Source organism: Pempheris klunzingeri, chromosome 8, assembly GCF_042242105.1.
Source record: "Pempheris klunzingeri isolate RE-2024b chromosome 8, fPemKlu1.hap1, whole genome shotgun sequence".
NCBI lineage: Eukaryota > Metazoa > Chordata > Actinopteri > Acropomatiformes > Pempheridae > Pempheris > Pempheris klunzingeri.
In genome coordinates, this window is record NC_092019.1 from 9597738 (window position 1) to 9615214 (window position 17477).

Here is a 17477-nt window from a genome sequence, read left to right on the forward strand (position 1 = left end):
CATTTCACTTCTCACTGGACTAGCAGTTAGACCATGGCTGTTGGCAGCTGAGATTGGCTTCATTCATCTGGTGTAACTGAAATGGAGAGAAATAATGATTGAATGAGACCAGCTTTTCCCCAAAGTGAAGAGGTCAAAGCTGTTTTCCTTATGGTCATTACTACCCTCCTACATCAAATCCGTCTCTCTATTGGTACAGTAATTCATCTACACAGGGGTGTCAACAAAGCGCGATCCTGCTAATAAACACCAACTAACCAGCCAACTGACTTACTAACTAACTAACTAACTAACTAACTAATGCTTATTCAGAACTTACCAGGACTGGCAGGTGCCATAGTTTTGTGCTGTCATGCTCTCTCATAGGTAAACAAACCGTTGACTTGGCACTGACACTTGGTCCATTGGTGTTATTATGGTAATTATGCTCATGCGTTGTAATGCAATGAGGCTGTTCTACATGGATATTATGCAGACATTGTCCTCCCCGTGGCCACAGAAAGGGATGCAAAGGATGAGCGAGCAGCCATCACGTTTGTCATCAACAGATGTGAAATTGATGTCCATAGAACATCCTTTTTCTTTCATCACTAATCCATGTATGCAAAATGTAGGCTGAGATACTGTGGTTTTATTGTGTACTGTCTCTGCAGTAGATTTAAATTTACATCATTATTATTAGTGCAATTGCCTCTTGCCAGTTTGATCAGTGAATATGTTTTTCTTTTTGTGGCGTTATGTATTTGCATGCATTTGTAAAGGGAAAAAAAGATATAAAGAAATGACAGCTGTCAGAGATATCTCAAGGGTAAATGTGGACAGGCAATTAAAACTTTTTGGATTTCTGTATTTGCCTTGCCATGATTAGTTTTTAACATTTGAGTTGTGCTCTGAAGTAATATGAAGAGATGCTGCTGTCACTTTCTATGTTGCTTTGAAAGATGTTAGTGGTGTCCTTTGTTTGGGGGGAGGGGGTGTGCCATTTGTCAAAGCCATATTCTACAAACAGTCAAAAAGTTGAGCTTCGAGTTTGCCTTCCATTTTCTCTTGATGCCATTTTTGATTTGAGTTTTAGGTGTAGTTTCTGCATAATTCATAAAAGTACCAGCATATAAGCTATATCATGCAGCTATCTTAATTATGAGATAGAAAGAAGTCTTAGTTTTTTACAGCGTTGTTTGATCATCCATGTTGCTGTCTGCTTGCAAAAATGTATGAGGCATTACATAGGCTTTTCTCTACATAGACTTGCCTCGTTCAGTTTAGCAGTCTGCAGAAACACTGTCTCTCAAGGCAAGTTGTTGAAATGAGCAGCCATTTTATGAATTTCACATAAATGAGATGTGGGTTATTTGGTAATAAAACTTGAGAATCATTTGAAGTTACTGCTCATTTGACTGAGAGGGTTTTGCTTATATAAATTCATACCATGAATAAGATTGACTCTGAGGATAGGTTCATGAGCACATGGTAAGGCTTTCAGGCTTGTACTTTTGTTTGTATTAATACAAATCTATAAGACATGTCATAAACATTCAGTATTCACACAAACTATCTGCACGGCATATGTTGACGGAGACAAGTTACACATGTTTCAATAGGAATGTATCTAAATTTTACTAATGCTCATTGCCAGACTACATAAACCTATATCGACTAACCACTTATATTTAATTACAGGTTATTCAGATCAACTTTGAAGAGTTTGACCTCGAAATTGGATATGATTCACTAACGATCGGAGATGGAGGAGAAGTTGGTGATTCTAAAACAATAATACAAGTGTAAGTACCACATAAAACACCTAATTGGATACATATTTTACTAGAATATTGTTTATGTTGTGAAATATGTTGCAGAGCTGGTTTTATCTAATTGTTGTTCAATGATGTAAAGCCATTATCTGACAAGAACCTGGAATGAATTCAGTGACTGCATAATTTACATGAAGGCTTTATAATTATGCAGCACTGTATAATTGCATTTTAAGTGACTTCAGAGATGTTTTGAAATATCACAGTGTGATGAAGAGAGGGAGGGTTTTGATACCGAATTGACTTTTTGTGTTGCCCCCTCTGCAGGCTGACAGGGAGCTTTGTCCCAGACCTGATTGTGAGCATGTCCCATCAGATGTGGCTTCATCTCCAGTCTGATGAGAGTGTGGGCTCGATCGGCTTCAAGATCAACTATAAAGGTATACAGACTTTAGTGCTGATATCATCTCTCACTGTCTGTATTCATGTCTGTGACTGTCTCATTCAGTAAAGCAATGAGTCAGTTTTTCTGTCTGCCGTCTGTCTGTCTACCTGTCTCTCACTCTCCTCTCTATCTCCTTCTAAAAGAAACTTCCTCAACCAGGCTCGCAGACTCTTCACCTGGACCTTTATAGATAATGCTAAAAAAAAGTACCTCAAAGTACTTGGCCTGACTTAATCCTCTACTTTTTCCGCTTTCCATCCCTCCTTCTTCCCTTCCTCCTCTCGCCGACAGAAATTGACAAAGAGAGTTGTGGTGACCCTGGTACACCCCTGTACGGCTACCAAGAGGGTAGTGGCTTTCTAAATGGAGATGTTCTGCGTTTTGAATGCCAGTTTGGATTCGAGCTCATAGGGGAGAGGATGATAACCTGCCAGAACAACAATCAGTGGTCGGCTAATATCCCCATCTGCATATGTGAGCCCAATGCATGGTTTTTTTTCATGACAGCAAATGAAGCAATTACTTATGCTCTTGGAAAGTTCACGATGACACTAAGCTATTGGAGGATTAATTACAGTGATGCTAAATGACCATGCAGTGCATGGTGTGTAAACAGTAATACATAACAGTAATACGTAATGTAAAGTGGGAAATTGATGCGATATGGTTGGCTTGTTATTTGAGGTTGATCTGAAAGATAGGAAAATAGGGTACACACTGTTATGCTCTACAAATACCCTGGAGAAGGGAAACGTGCATTGTACTGTACATTGTCCTTTCTCCAGGCAACTCCTGTGAGTTTCACTATACCTAACCCATATCCATAACAAAAATCTAGTCTTCTCTTTCTTCAAGTTAACTGTATCCATTGGGACAGTGTGCAATATTCCTGTGCACCTATATTGGAATATAACTAATTCCTCTGTTCCATCCGCCTTACAGTTTCATGTTTCTCCAACTACTCAGCACCCATGGGACCGGTGCTGTCTCCTGACTGCTGAGCTAGTTATACAGTACTGACATCAGCCTATACTGAACCTGTCATGGCAGAATCAACAGTATAGATTGTCATGTGACCAGTGAGAGTTGAAACAAATTGCCTCACCTGGTTTATCACAGTTTTTTAATCATTACTAATGTTTTTCGTGCAGTCCCCTGTTTCTCCAACTTCACTGCACCCATGGGGACAGTGTTGTCGCCTGACTACCCAGAGGGCTATGGAAACAACCTCAACTGTGTGTGGCTGATTATCTCTGAGTCTGGCACCAGAATCCACCTGGCCTTCAATGACTTTGACCTGGAGCCTCCCTATGACTTCCTCACTATCAAAGATGGGGACCAGTCAGGAGCCACAATACTTGGACGCTTCTCAGGCGCAGAAGTTCCTTCCCACCTCACATCCAACAGCAACGTACTGCAGCTGGAGTTTCAGGCTGATCACTCTATGTCTGGAAGAGGGTTCAACATCACTTACAGCAGTAAGGGACTTTTTGATCAATTTAATTCAAACATTCACATCATAGTCAAGCACTTAACTGCATCTGCATCATCTTTAACTGCAAGTAACTACATCTACCATTTTACTGTTATGGTTAGGGCTTAGTGTGAATGTTTCTTAACATACCAGAAGCTTTTAAATGAATACTGTTTGAATGTTTTTATGACGCTGGGTTGTCTGTATATTCAATACATATAGATTCACTCTTACCACTTACCACTAAACAATTAACCAAAGACACAAGATATAGATGTAGATAGAAGATATAGAAATATCTAGAGTGAAGTGTAAAGAAATTACATCTTATATATTATAAATAATAAAGGACGGGTTCAAGCAGTGTCTGTAATTATGTTCTTAGTCACAAAGCTTGCTCTTGTCGTTTTTCTTGTTTTTAAAATGAATGCCTTAAGGAGAAATGTTACTACATTCGGCCCAACCGAGGCTAAATTGCCTTAACAAAACAAAGAGCAACATTTGGGAGAGTGCATGCAGTGTCTGACTCTTGGGCCCAATATAAAGCCTCTGTAATTCTTTTTCTCAAAGTCACAATAGACTCTGAAGACAGAGGCTGTTGTCACCCTTAGGTGTACAGAGCAGACCTCTGTAAGGTTTTTTTCCTCTGCTGTGGACAGCTACATCCATTTCCCTTATCTACCTACTCCTCAAAGACCCCATTTCTCATTCACACAAGAGCATTTGTCACTAGATCTTGTTCTCTTTCTTCTCATTACAAGCTTTCGGGCGTAATGAGTGCCCTGATCCTGGCATACCATTGAATGCCAGGCGCTTTGGGGACAGTTTCCAGCTGGGGAGTTCCATTTCTGTGGTTTGCGAGGAGGGCTTCATCAAGACGCAGGGGGCTGACACCATCACATGCCATCTGGAGGAAGGCAAGGTGATGTGGAGCGGACTCATTCCCAAATGTGAAGGTACTGAAATGGAGTAGCTAATAATTGTGTGGCTGGTGGACGGATATATTAACTATTGAGTTAGGATGAGAAAGAAAGAACACAGATACTTCTGCTAAAAAAAGTGAGTGGGATTTGTGGAGCACGCAGTCCACCCAAACTGGCCTACATCTGTCCTGTATTATTTTCAGGTATTTGAGTAACTCCAGCTCTTTGGTGACTCATCCTATATTCATTTTTTGCAATGTTTTTCGTGTGGGTACAAAAAGATTACAAAGTGATGTCATTTTTAAGATGACTTTTCTCCATCCCCCTCTCCTCTACTCTCTGATCTATTTCTATCTTTAATTTATATCTTTATCCTCTCCATCCCTCCCACCTCTCTGCTCCCCCAGCTCCTTGTGGGGGCCACTACTCTGGGCCGTCTGGTGTTATCCTCTCCCCGGGGTGGCCAGGATACTACAAAGACTCCCTCAGTTGTGAGTGGGTCATTGAGGCCGAGCCGGGAAGCTCCATCAAGATCAGCTTTGACAGGTTTGTATGACACTACTGCAACAACTCAGCCATGAAAACAAAGATACACTTTCTCACACACTCGCACAAAGACACAGACCAAACAGTACGCTGTCCCTTATGTACATACATCCACTTACTGTACTGCAGGTGAGTACTGCTATACTTAACCAAATGCAGACACAGAACTCTGTATATACACACACAAAAGACATACATTTCACACATCGACTTGCACAAACAAAGTGGACCTACCCTGAGCCTCAGAAGCCTTTAAGTTAGAAATAGAAAGTCAGAGGAGGTGGAACGCAGTCGTGAAGCTAGTTTCCAAAAATTGTTGAAAGCCTCAAGTAATTCTTTATTTCACTTACTGGTTCTCACTCACTTTCTCAGAGAGCTGCAATAAAAAGAAGTAAAAAAAAGTCTTGCTTTAAGATCTTCCTTTCTTACCATGCAATATATTTTATAATCAAGGCTTTCTCAGTACTGAGTGTGAGGAGAGTGTCCTTTGTAAAGAAACAAAGAGCTACTCACCCTATGATTTGTTTTAGCCCAAATCTTTTGCCCCTCTTTACATAAAGTAAACCAAAGTTTAGTTTATCCAGTTGATAGTGGCGATATGCTAAAGATAACATGCTCCTTTATTTTGAGCTCTTTGCTTTAACAACACAAAAAGGCATGGATTTTTCTCAATATCCGAAGGTGTTTCTTCCACAGTATTGATAGAGATATTGGAACGTTGCTGCTGATGTGACTTGTTTGATGATGTAGGGACCTTAGGGTGACCATGGATCCATGCTATGTCAGACTTCCAAGGAACTCATTGATCTTACACTGCTGAAATAATTGGAACCCTTGCTGTGAACGCTATTTTTTCTCATTCATCTCCTCAAAATTAGACTGTTTTCTCTGCGGACACAACCAGCAAACTGTCTAATCTGTCAAAGAACTATTGTTTTGAATACAAATAACTGTCTATTTTAAAACTCCCTCTCTCTGTTCAAAAAGGTTTCAAACTGAGCTCAGTTATGACTTCCTGGAAGTGCATGACGGTCCCAACCTGCTCTCTCCTATGATTGGCTCGTTTAATGGAACCCAGGTGCCTCAGTTCCTGTTTAGTAGCAGTAACTTTCTGTACCTGCTTTTCACCACCGACAACAGTCGATCAAACAGTGGCTTCAAGATATTCTACGAAGGTGAGATTATGTTACTTTTGCCTGCATATACTGCAAAACATTAAACTCGATGAGTTATGAATGCAAAATATTTTTGGGGTCGTACACGAATATTCTTGGTACTTTTCATAGGATTTAAAAATCAGATATGTCATATTAAAGAAAGAAAAAGAGACCACAGTCAAAGTATGTGGTGGTTAATGACCATAGAAATTTAAATTGGTCTGCTTCTCTTGTGAAACTTCTAAAGTTTCTGAAGCTACGTGTCAAGACCAAACTGTGTTGAGGATGTGTTTCATCTGGATTACTTGACAAGAGCACCAGTATTAATAAAACAACTTTGCTCAAAAACCTTCAATTCTCAGGATGAAACAAAAATCATTCAGTTAAGGTACAGGGAGAAAAATCCAGCAGTGAGACTATAGAATTTTAAGCATTGCTCTTTTTAGAGGGAGACCAAGGTCACTACTGTTATTACCCATTGTTTGCAAAGCCTTATGATTGAGAGATTAAGGAACTGTTGAAATAAAAGCGAAACTTCAGGATAAAAATGTGCTGTACATCTTAATCATTGTCACTTATTGAATATTCTTCTGCTATAAACTGTAACCACAGCTCTAAATCCCAGTGCCCAGATTCATTTTTCCCATCCAAATGTGTGACAGTCGGTCCAAGTTTAAAGATGCAAACTTGTGGAGGAAGGTCCTCTACACTAAGAGAATCTGGGTGAGGGGTGAAGAGAACTATTAGCTCTCAGAGGTACATAATTGAATACTCTGAATAACTACCGTTTGGGTAAAACTTCTGTTCTCAGGGGAGTTTATGTTGTAAACGTTTTTTCACATCATCATGCACAAAGTCTTTGAAAAATCAGATACTGTGGACACAGTGTGATCAGTTTTCACTATTGTTTGCACTAGCACCATTACCCTTGTCACTCAGATGTAATTCATAAGATAGAGTTTGTTATTATGTCTGTATTATTGACTGAAAGCGGACCACAAGTGCCTTTGTCTTATTATGTTTGAATCTCAAGTGCATTTCTCTTTTGTTGATGAGGCTATCGAAAAGCAATAACAGTAAGATCATATTAGCTTCTTCCATTGCAATTTAGGACATATCTTATTGCTGAAATGCTTCAGGGAAACCCAGCCTAGTTCATTTGTAAAATTGGTCTTACAAAGTAGGGCTGTTGTGAATTATTCTGTGAATAAAGTGAGGCACAGAAACACTGCTCTATTCCCTTTGAATGTAATGGATAACTTATATCTAATCAGTTACAACAAATACTACAATTTGTTTAAAATCATAGGACCATATGTACATGTACTATAAACTATGTTTTCTCTAGTTTCATTCCTGACCATTCTACTTTTTTGTTTATTATTATTTTTGAGTTATTCTTTCCACCAAACACCTGCACCCTAGAGGCCAGTACCAACAGTGATCAATGAATGCTCTATTTCTCTAACATGTTCTGGCAAAATCCACGTGTTTCCTTACTAAAAATATCAAGGCCTAGCAGTAGAATATGAATAATCACAAGCTTATACAGGTTATTAATGTTTATGGCTGCAATCTATGGCTCACAAACAATATAATATAACTGTGTTGCACTGTTAACTGTGCCAGTTCTTTTCAGTGCTGTGCCACATGGCCCAAAGCGACTTCTAACACCCGTGCAGTACAGCTACACTCCTCCCAATGGATTAGAATTCACTACAATGGAGTATTGAACCTTTTCAGATTGTCGACAATATTTGGTTTGCTTGCTGAGAGTATGTGTGTATCTGGTGCTTTTTGATTCTGCAGTTTGCACAATTTGACATTGTGTACTGCACCTTTAAATGCACTTCATGCTGAGCTTATTGTCACCGATGCTAGACATCCCACAATGAACAGGATACTATTTGCTGACGTGTCTAAGTCCTTTGACTGGATCAATCACCTGAAACTACTGCAGCACCAGAAAATTGACACATGTGAAAGGGAACAAAAGGTGATAGCTGTCGCATCTTGCAGCTCTGTCAAATGCATTATTCATTTAAATGTCTTATTGATTCACACATATATATATATATATATATATATATATATATATATATCACACACATACACACACTGGGAGAGTATATGAATGATATATTGATTAATAGACAGACAGGCAGATAGACCATAGCCATTGGCCCAGTAACTCTATAAAATTAAGTCAATTAAATTGTCTGCGATAATTGCAAGATATTTTAATACAGGTTCTAGTAATGCTAGCTGAGAATAGCTTACCCACCAGTGACCTGATAACTGCTTACACAACTGTTGCCAGTCAATGCCAAAAATCTGCATATTTTTAGCGCATCAAAAGCAGCCCTACTTGGAAAATATCCAAACAGCAGTCTTGGAAATCACAGGGAAAAATGGGGGCATATCATTGCAGCTTGCGTCACTGAAGATTAAGAGGGAGCTGTGACTATGGTGCAACCAGCCCATTGTAGGAGCGAAAATTATGTTTATGAAAAGGAGAAGCATGCAACACATGCATAGCACAGGAGCAAGTAAATTTTTGCAGTTTCACAGAGGTCATACCCTCAGTTCTCTCTCTCCATAAAGATAGATAGATAGATAGATAGATTGATACTTTAATAATCCTTAACAGGAAATTCCAATAGCACGACAGCTGTCCGAGCAGACATACACCAACAGTGCAAGCAGATAAAATACAAAACAGTCAAAAGCCACACAGTTAAAATACAATAAATAAATTAGGTAGATACTACCTTGTCCTCACCACCTTGAGCACCTTCTCTCAGTGGGTGATTTGGTTAAATGTAACAAAAAGGTGATGGCATGAAGATGAAACCTTATTTTTAGTCAAACTAGAAGAACAGCTTCTGAATAAAGATGAGCGAGCATTCATTTTTAAAGTTAAGTCAATGTAAAACTCTTTGGAAAACTTTCTCTGTTATCTATGCAACGTTTGTTGTGATGATTGTAATGGTTCTGTCAGGACTTTTTTGTGTGTGTGAATGTCTGTTAGAAGTTTTATTGATTGCAGAAATAGAATTGTTATTTTATGTTTCATGAATGCTGTATGACTTCAGTACACCTCTGTAGCTCATATTTTATTTGCATAAGCAAGAGTAAACCTCTACTGTATAAATAGTTTAACAGAATCTGACATATGTTGCGACAGAATGAAAAAATATACTTGCACAATATTGTGGTACTTAATTAATAGTCCACGTCAGTGTGTCTCAAAGTCATTTCAAGAAATAACTGTTGATAACTGATTTTAATTTTTCTAGTGGTGACATTGGACACATATTCCTGTATGGACCCTGGTATCCCAGTGAATGGCATACGGTTAAGCCATGACTTGTCAATCGGCTCCACGGTATCCTTCCAGTGTGACCCAGGCTACAGGCTGAGCCACGAGGAACCACTGGTTTGTGAGAAGAACCACTTCTGGAGCCACCCACTGCCCACTTGTGATGGTACGTCAAATGTTACAATTTTATATTTCATTCCAGCACAGGTATCAGTCCTATCCCTGAAATATATGACTTGACTGAATGCCAATCATATTTGTAGTATCTAGTTTATACTATCTTGGTTTTTATGCTCTTAAAATTACACCGTATGACATGTTATGGTCCTTTTGACCATTAAATACCAAGGACCTAGAAAGGTGGTCCTTGTCACCCTTCAAGAAAGAATTTTATCATGAACGTTAAGAGTGATTGATAGAGCATCTAATAATGACTTGTTTATGACTTGAACTACTGGTTAAATTTCATACAGCATCAGATCAGATTGTTAGGATGTCAGCATTATTTTGAGCATTTTTTTTTGTACCTATAGTATGTGCATTATTGTCTGGCAGAGTCTTGTTGCCACAAATGCTTATGGGATGCTGCCACTTGTAACTTGCAAGAGGTTTTGAAATAAATTTTGCAGAAAGTAACTGAACTAAACATACAGCATAAACATACAGGTTACGACACAAGCATAGGTGACTGTGGGTAGCCCACAGCAGGTCTGACTAACCAAACAAATCGCCAAAATGCTTTTTATCAAACAATTTTCCTTCTTTGAGTCGTATAAACAGAAGACTGGTGATGGTTCACTTCAAAACATGAAGTTCAGCATGTTCCTCAGCATGTTCCTGATGTTTTGATGCCTCACATGATCGGTCTCTCAGCTGTGCTTGTGCAGTTCTTCTCTTTGTGCTGCTTAGATACACACTTTACAATTGTGGCGGTTATTGTTGCGGCTTACAAACTGTAAATGATGTGTCTTAGTCACGGATCACTCAGTTGACATAATATGATGATTAGAATACATGCAAGGGATGGCGTGGCGCACCATACTGTGCATATGATATAATGCTGTGTCATACAGTTTCAGCCTAATGGCTGTCCTGGAAATTCATTTTATGTTTTAGAGCATTTTCTTGCCTAGGTGTGTGCCAGACTGATGCCAAATGCCTTGGCTCTCTGCCTTATGGAGCCTCTAAAGTAGATCGTTTGCCAAGCATACTCATCCACTTTTAATGACTTTATGTAATTTTGGCTCATTAATAAAATATTTGATATAATTTTGTTGGTGGGTAAGGATTCAGGCCTTGATGTGTTGTGCTCACTGGAGGGCCCAAGGGTAGATGGAGAGAGGATAAGAGGGGGTGGGTGTGTGCAGCTGTGGAGCCTCAGGCTTCTTAGTGATCCTCCAAAACATCATCTGACATTCATTACTTTGAAAATATGTGCATGCACAAGAGTTCTACTTCTAATATTTGTCAACGATCACTGTTTTGGGGGAAGGCGATAAAGGCATTTGGCTCTAACGCCGCTCTAAGGGCATTCAGGCCAAAGAACACATAAACCCACAGACATAGCCACAGAAAAACAAAGCATGTCAAATTTCTTAAATGCTATATTTAAAAAGCAGTGACCTTTATGTGAAATGACCTTTTAGCTGAAGCACAGTGACAGCATGAGAAAAACGGTAGCAGGTTTGAACAATATCAAAACACACCAGTCAACCTTGAGACCATCTAACATTAACCTTCCGGCCCTCAGCAGCCAATGACGGTTGCAGTTTATCTCATTAACTCCCTTTGATGAGATAAGGAGCTTTCTGGCAGTAAATGATATGTCAGTTGTCACCATGCGTGAGAGTCATATTACTGAAGGTATGAGGAGTGCTCCTTTTTGACCACACTTCCTATTACCTCCACTGTAACTGCTGCACATGGCAGGTTACAACTGGATTAACCTCCCAACCAGACTGAAAAGCAGTTGGACGCAGCACTGGTGTGATTGTTTCTGTTTGGAAGAAATACAGAATCACTTTGAAGCCACTGTCGAAATAAAGCTAGATGCTCTAATCTGCTGAATATGCTTGTGTCTGTTCTTGTGAAATGCAAGTAGATTTAATGGATTATCATGTTTTCTGACAATGTCTTTCAGTTTAAGATACCATAGGATAGGAGAAAATATGGATGAATAGCCGAGTTAATGAATAATTTATTGTCCTGGCAGTAGGACAGGTTTGGAAACAGAGGGAGAAAAAAAAATATTGTGTTGGCAGAAAAACAGGTACTCATAAAAATAGCAGGACAGGATGTGTTATGACTCAAATGCATTATTCATTTAAATCGCTCCTCTGTCTTCAGGTGAAGGATTTATTGGTTCATTTAGAATTTTCATTTTTCTTCCAGCAACAGTTATCATTCATTATCTTCCCTTTCTATTCAGCATCATGTGGTGGGGATATCAGGGGACCTGGAGGCATCATCTTATCACCTGGTTACCCAGAGCTGTATCCTAACTCTCTAAACTGCACGTGGACTGTAGAAGTCAGCCATGGAAAAGGTAGGAATGCCTACTAATATAAGATGATACATTCTTCAACATAAAAGTATACGTACGAAGAGCACTTTATTTTCCAGTTTTGATTTAGGAACTATAATCTTACGCTGTATGTATGCTAATATAAGAAATATATTTGTTTTGTACTTGCATGAATCATTCATATACACCTAAGTAAAAGCATGTTTTTATAGTCTTCACACTCAACAGTCCTAACAATGGCCAACTGTGAATTAAAACACCCCCACCACTGATTCCAAGAGCATTGCAGGGGTTTATTATAAAGTGAGAAGTGCGTAGAGCATATATTTTACTTGAGCAAAGATAATTTAAATGCGCTGACTTTTTTATCTTTGGCAACTGACCAGGATATGCATACAGATAATATTACACTTTGAGGTATTCACTTCTTCAAAAACGAACAGTGTGATTCCTTTTTTAAAAAGGGTGCCCTAGTATCTAGTAGAGAATTCAGTTTAATTTGTGGTTCTACTTTATCAGCAGTTCTTTGACTTATTACGGTTATTTTAGCCAGTGTTAGACAGAAGCCTGCTTTGTACATTCCTCAGTTTGCTTTCATTTGATCAGTTGTTCACCCAGCTTTGACATGTCAGTGGTTCCTCAGTACCTCAGTTTTATTCACACATTATTCTTTATTTAATCAGTTTGATTTAATTATCACAGCACTTGCTGTCAGTTATGTGATCAGTAACTAGTTAGTCAAGACTTTCTTATTAATGTGAAAAGTACACTGGGCTTATCTCAGCGCTCACTTGACTGTTTTACCACATTGTCTCTTGTTATCCTTTTCCAAAAGGCAGGCCGAAATGTCATATTATACTCTTTGTACATCACCAGGGGATCTTATTGTCAAAAACTAGCACATCTCTTAATGCTCTAAAGGGTCACTTTTGATGCCTTACAGACCTGCTCACAAGCGCTGCACCTCGAGTTGTGTGACACAATGATCACTGAAGCATTTTTTAACTTCTACCTTAAAGGTGCCCTGAGTGTGATTACTGTATATGAACATTTTCATATGTAAGGCTCACGGTAGCTATTTAATGGTTATATCTTTCCATGTAACTTTTAAGAGGAGACTGGCATGCACCAAAGTTGTGCCGTACCCAATGACATCACTTAATCCTCCCCTAATTAACACACAACAACTGAATACTTGTTTTAACCACACTGTAGTGTTCTTTCTTTTTTCCTGTCTTATTACTCCATTTTTATAACAATAACCTCACATACGTTCTCATATCGACAGAAAATTTGATTTAATTTCTTACATGGGTCCTTTAACATTCAATGAAAACTTCCAACTAATTATTGTCTAATTTCAACATGACATTTTAAGTTATTCAAAATGCCAAATGATTGAAGTGTGGGCTAATTAGCACCAAACCTTGTTAACACACATATAAAAGAAACTGCAAAATTGGGAGTCCATAAAATTTTCCATAGACCTCACCTGAAACGTCAAGGTGTAATGAACTAATTTAATCAAGCCATAAAAAAAAAGCTAGTTAATAACACTTTTTTATCATGTGGCATATTCAGTTGATAGAATATGATTCAGAAAAGCAGAGTCTCAGAGGTCACAGAAGTCACAGAGCCTAGCTGAGGAAACACAAAGCCATGAATTCCAAGGATCATCCTTATTTTATATTGAGATCGACTTTTGTGAACAGGTATCTCTATATAGGGTATAAAAAAAATCTTCATAGCTTTGAAGTTCAAAGAAAGCACACTTGTTTCCATCATTTTAAAATGAAAAAGGTTTGAAACACAAAGTTTCTCGTCTGGCAACACTTGGACCAGGGTTTGGCTTAGGGAGTTAACAAAACCTATACTATAGTTGCCATAGTAGCAGTAGTAGTATCATCTGTGTCCTACATTATTACTTATGTTTTCATTATTTTGTTCTTTTCAGATTTCAACCACACCATCTGAAACACAGGTGAAGAAATATGTAAAGCTCTTGCTTTATATTTTAAAAGAGATTATGAATCTTTATCATGGCACTGATTTCCAGTAGCTTGTGTATTTTTATCTCGTGGCTACGGACTACAGGACAAATTCATCTTTAGGGGTAGCAGCTATTTAAATATTCCACTCAGTTACTACCCATACCAACTATATTAAAATATTGGGATGTCCCCTCAAGGGGATGGCTCTTGATTAATTGATCATTGCCTTTAGTCTGTAATATAATTGCTACTTTACAAAGCACAATCAATCATTTCATTTTGTTATTTATTTTATGGCCATTTGGGACTTTCTTTATCAAGTGAGCCAAACGCTGTGGAGGGCATTATAGAGTCACATTCGAACAGATTCAACAGATGGCATTAAAATGGCAGTGCTTATTGTACTGAAAAGCAGCCAACTGGCCATCATGGATGAAATGAAGATGCTGTTATTGGATCTGAGTTACAGTATGAAAATAGAAGCAGGGTGAACGGACCTAGATCTTGTTTTCCAACCTAAAGTTACATAATAGTTTGTTGAAACTGTTTTTAGACTGCATGTAAAAGTGGCCCATGTCTGTTTTTTTTCGCTCATATGTGACTCAGATCTTGTTTTTTATCCATAATAGTATGAACAGCACAAATCACATGAAATGGTAAAATGGTCTGTATTTGTGTAGCACCTTTGTAGTCATTTCGACTACTTAAAGCACATTACATCCTCATTCACACATCATTCATTCAGGAGGAATCTAAGTTAGAGGAGGCTATTCTTTCACACACATTCACACACTCAGGCTATGCTTCAGGAGCAAGTTGGGGTTCAGTGTCTTACCCAAGGACACTTCGACATGCTGACTCATAGGAGCCTCCTATGAGGCCGAATCTGTTCTTTCAATTCTAATTTGGGCCACTTTCATATGTGGTCCTCTCCCGGATACAGGTCTAATTTTTTTTGCAGTGCCTCAGTCTGAACATTGGAATTCATGCAGCTTTAATGTTCTCTCTAGGTCGCCTGAACTGAGTGTGTTTCAGAGAGAGTCGTGGGGAGAGGTGCTGACAGGTGTAGTTAAAATTAACCCTTTAATTTTTGGAAGAAATCTCTTTCTGTGAAGCCATTCATGTCACGATCCCACCACTCCTGGCTCTGACTCCACTTACAGACACACATCCATACAGAGGTAGCAGCCATTTCTCCACAAAAAGCCACAATTAAATTAAAAATGTGACTCTCTTTATCCTTGTCCTAGTTATCTTCTGCTCACAGATTTTCTGGTTTCCACTGCACATTGACTTATAAATGAAACCGTAAACACTGACTTCAGTGGTCTCCATGCTCACTTCTGTATGTTCCTTTGCACATTGGACCGTGACACGTTCACACTGTCACTGTCAAAATCGGCTCTAAGCAATAATTGAGCAGTATTTTGACTGAATGCTAATCATAGCTGTAATATCTGTTTTTTCTATCTTGGTTTTTATTTCTTATAATCACACCTAATGACATGACATGGTCCTTTTGAGCATGAAATACAAGGACCATCCTTCTAGTCCAACAAGCATTTTAACCTGAATTTTAAGAGTCTTTGAAATAGCATTTAATAATTTACTTGGTTATGACTTTAAGTACTGGTTGAATTTTATACAGCACCAGATCAGATCTTTGGGATGTCAGCATTATTTTGAGAAAACGCACATAAAGACCTTCTTTGTACATAGAGTATGTGCACTACTGTCTGGAAGAGTCTTTCAGCCACAAATGCATATGGGATGCTGCCACTAGCAACTGGCAAGACGTTTCTGAATTAATTTTGCAAAAGGTAACTGAACTAAACATGCTGCAACTGCTTTCATTGCTGTATTTCTTCTGAATCCTTAAAAAAAAAATACATGGCCTTGCTGTCAAGAGGTAAGGACACAATATTTTGACCAACTTAAACACAATTCATAGATTTTCTGTTGGCAGTTATGTTCTCTTTTGTCACATGAATGCAGATTACTGCTCATACTGTGACTGAAAGGCCATGCCTCTATAATTATATGGTTTTAAAAAAGACAGCTGTGAAAATCAAGCATTTTCACTCCTTTTGATTCCACTGTAAGTTTTCTATTCACTTTCCTTTCAAAATTGCTTTTAATCTTTTTGTGTCTCTTTTTAAACATAACATTTTCCTTTTTCAGTTTCATTTTAGTATGACAGTTTTAGTGGGATTCATTTTAGCATGCCCACTCCTAGTGCTGCTGTAAGGATTAAAGCTCTTATTATTTAACGAATGGAAAACGGGTTTGTGCAGATGGATGTTTCAGCACGCTAAATCCAAATTAATACATCCGATTTTTAATCATGATAATGACATTTTAAATTATAGCTAAATTGAATAATAGTCACATTCAGTTTGAGTTCTTTTCATTAAATTTCAATCTGTGCTATACAATGTAAACAGCAAAGCCATTTCTTAACCTCATGGATCAGTATTGACATGAAAATGTCAAAAGTATGCATTATATTTTCTATTCAAATTTCATCATTTCTTTTTATCCCTAGTTGATATTCTTTGTATTTTCCTGAAAACTTCTAACCTTAGGCTTCCTTATTTTCTCTTCCCAGGTGTCCAATTCACTTTTCACTCCTTTCACCTGGAGGATCACCATGACTACCTTCTGATAACAGAAAACGGCAGCTTCGCACAGCCACTGGCTCGACTCACCGGCTCAGAGAGGCCTGCACCAGTAAACGCCGGCCTCTATGGGAACTTCAAGGCCCAGCTACGCTTCATTTCTGACTTCTCCATATCACTGCAGGGATTCAACATCTCCTTTTCAGGTATGAAGGCATATGAGGATAGTGTCTGTAGGAGGGGAGTGTTGGTACAGTAGGTGTGTAGACATGATGGGGAGAGAAGGCTTTAAAAGAGGGAGGAGGATGAAGTGTGTGGAGGAGGCAGAAGGGAGTGGTGATGATGCTGTAAATGTGGTGGGTAGAGTCGTTAAGTAAGAGCAAAAGTGAAAGACACTGTGACAGACAGACAGAAAGAGACAGATAGCTCGTTCAAGAAGCATGAGATCAAAAGTGCCAAGCCTCTTGAAAGCGTACATAAAGTAACATGTGAGAAGTGATTTGTCGGTCAGAATGAGAGCAGGCTTAAGGTAGACCATGCCTCAGGCTGTGCCGATCAGAGGAGGATAATTAAGAGACAACGAGGTCACGCAGGTAGAGGGTGTCCGACCGTGATGGGAATGATCATCAAAGCGTGCCATGTGGGTCAGTATCCTCAGGACTGAAGAGACGGCGAGGAAAGGCGGGGTGTACAGAAGTAATGACCCCCCCCCACATGCAGAGA

At 38.8% G+C, this 17477-nt stretch overlaps 1 protein-coding gene across 1 annotated transcript in view; it reads left to right on the forward strand.

The window, feature by feature from the left end:
• Positions 1 to 17477, forward strand: part of LOC139204986 (CUB and sushi domain-containing protein 3-like) — a 196813-nt gene that overhangs the window by 62913 nt on the left and 116423 nt on the right. Inside the window, exons 11-20 of the mRNA XM_070835040.1 lie at positions 1681 to 1784; positions 2082 to 2194; positions 2491 to 2673; positions 3351 to 3677; positions 4435 to 4629; positions 5004 to 5142; positions 6130 to 6317; positions 9599 to 9787; positions 12050 to 12166; positions 16745 to 16960. Of these exons, the coding sequence (XP_070691141.1) occupies positions 1681 to 1784; positions 2082 to 2194; positions 2491 to 2673; positions 3351 to 3677; positions 4435 to 4629; positions 5004 to 5142; positions 6130 to 6317; positions 9599 to 9787; positions 12050 to 12166; positions 16745 to 16960 (1771 nt within the window). The remainder of the gene's footprint in view (positions 1 to 1680; positions 1785 to 2081; positions 2195 to 2490; positions 2674 to 3350; positions 3678 to 4434; positions 4630 to 5003; positions 5143 to 6129; positions 6318 to 9598; positions 9788 to 12049; positions 12167 to 16744; positions 16961 to 17477) is intronic.